This window comes from Tupaia chinensis, unplaced genomic scaffold (genome assembly GCF_000334495.1).
Source record: "Tupaia chinensis unplaced genomic scaffold, TupChi_1.0 Scaffold148210_1, whole genome shotgun sequence".
Classification (NCBI taxonomy): domain Eukaryota; kingdom Metazoa; phylum Chordata; class Mammalia; order Scandentia; family Tupaiidae; genus Tupaia; species Tupaia belangeri.
The window spans coordinates 1,500,031-1,500,616 of record NW_006208060.1 but is presented as its reverse complement, the minus strand read 5'-3'; the positions used below and the strand labels follow the sequence as shown (position 1 = coordinate 1,500,616).

Here is a 586-nt window from a genome sequence, read left to right as displayed (position 1 = left end):
CCCCGGCCAGTCCCGCAGGAGGGCCTGGCTGACACGACGCCCACCCTGCCCGTGCCGGCCAGGCCCGTCACCTTGTCGTAGGTCCCCTTCTTGAGGATCTTCTCGGGCTTGCTGCAGGACTCGGGGCTCCTCCGGCCTGAGGCCTGCAGAAGCCACAGGGCTAGGCTGAGCTCGGCCCGTGCACGGCCCAGATGCCCAGGCCCCCCCAGCACGGCCGGTGACACTGGTTTCAGAGCTGTCCCTGGGTGGAAGGGCTGGCCACCAGAGGGGAGCGGATCCGCCCTCGCGCCCGTGGCCCTCGGCCTCCGGAGTGAAGACCGGGTGTCTGGCCCACCCCTGCCCGACTGCAGGGCTCACCTTGCTGTTGGGTGGGGGCGGCTTCTGGGAGGGCAGGGGCTCAGGGCCAGGCAGGCAGGAGTCGGCGCTGTTACCTGGCTGTTGGGTGGGGGCGGCTTCTGGGAGGGCGGGGGCTCGCGGCCAGGCAGGCAGGAGTCGGCGCTGTTATCGCTCTCGCTGTCGCTGAAGCTCAATCTGAGCACGGGACACAGTGGCCGTCAGTGTCCCCACGGGCCACCCATGCGCACCG

The 586-nt window shown here is 71.0% G+C and overlaps 1 protein-coding gene across 1 annotated transcript in view; it reads right to left on the bottom strand.

Moving 5' to 3' along the window:
- MLLT1 (MLLT1 super elongation complex subunit) overlaps window positions 1-586 on the bottom strand; it is a gene marked incomplete in the record, with an annotated part of 60,313 nt that overhangs the window by 422 nt on the left and 59,305 nt on the right. The window contains 2 exon segments of the mRNA XM_014584916.1: window positions 72-143; window positions 432-531. Coding sequence (XP_014440402.1) covers window positions 72-143; window positions 432-531 — 172 coding nt within the window.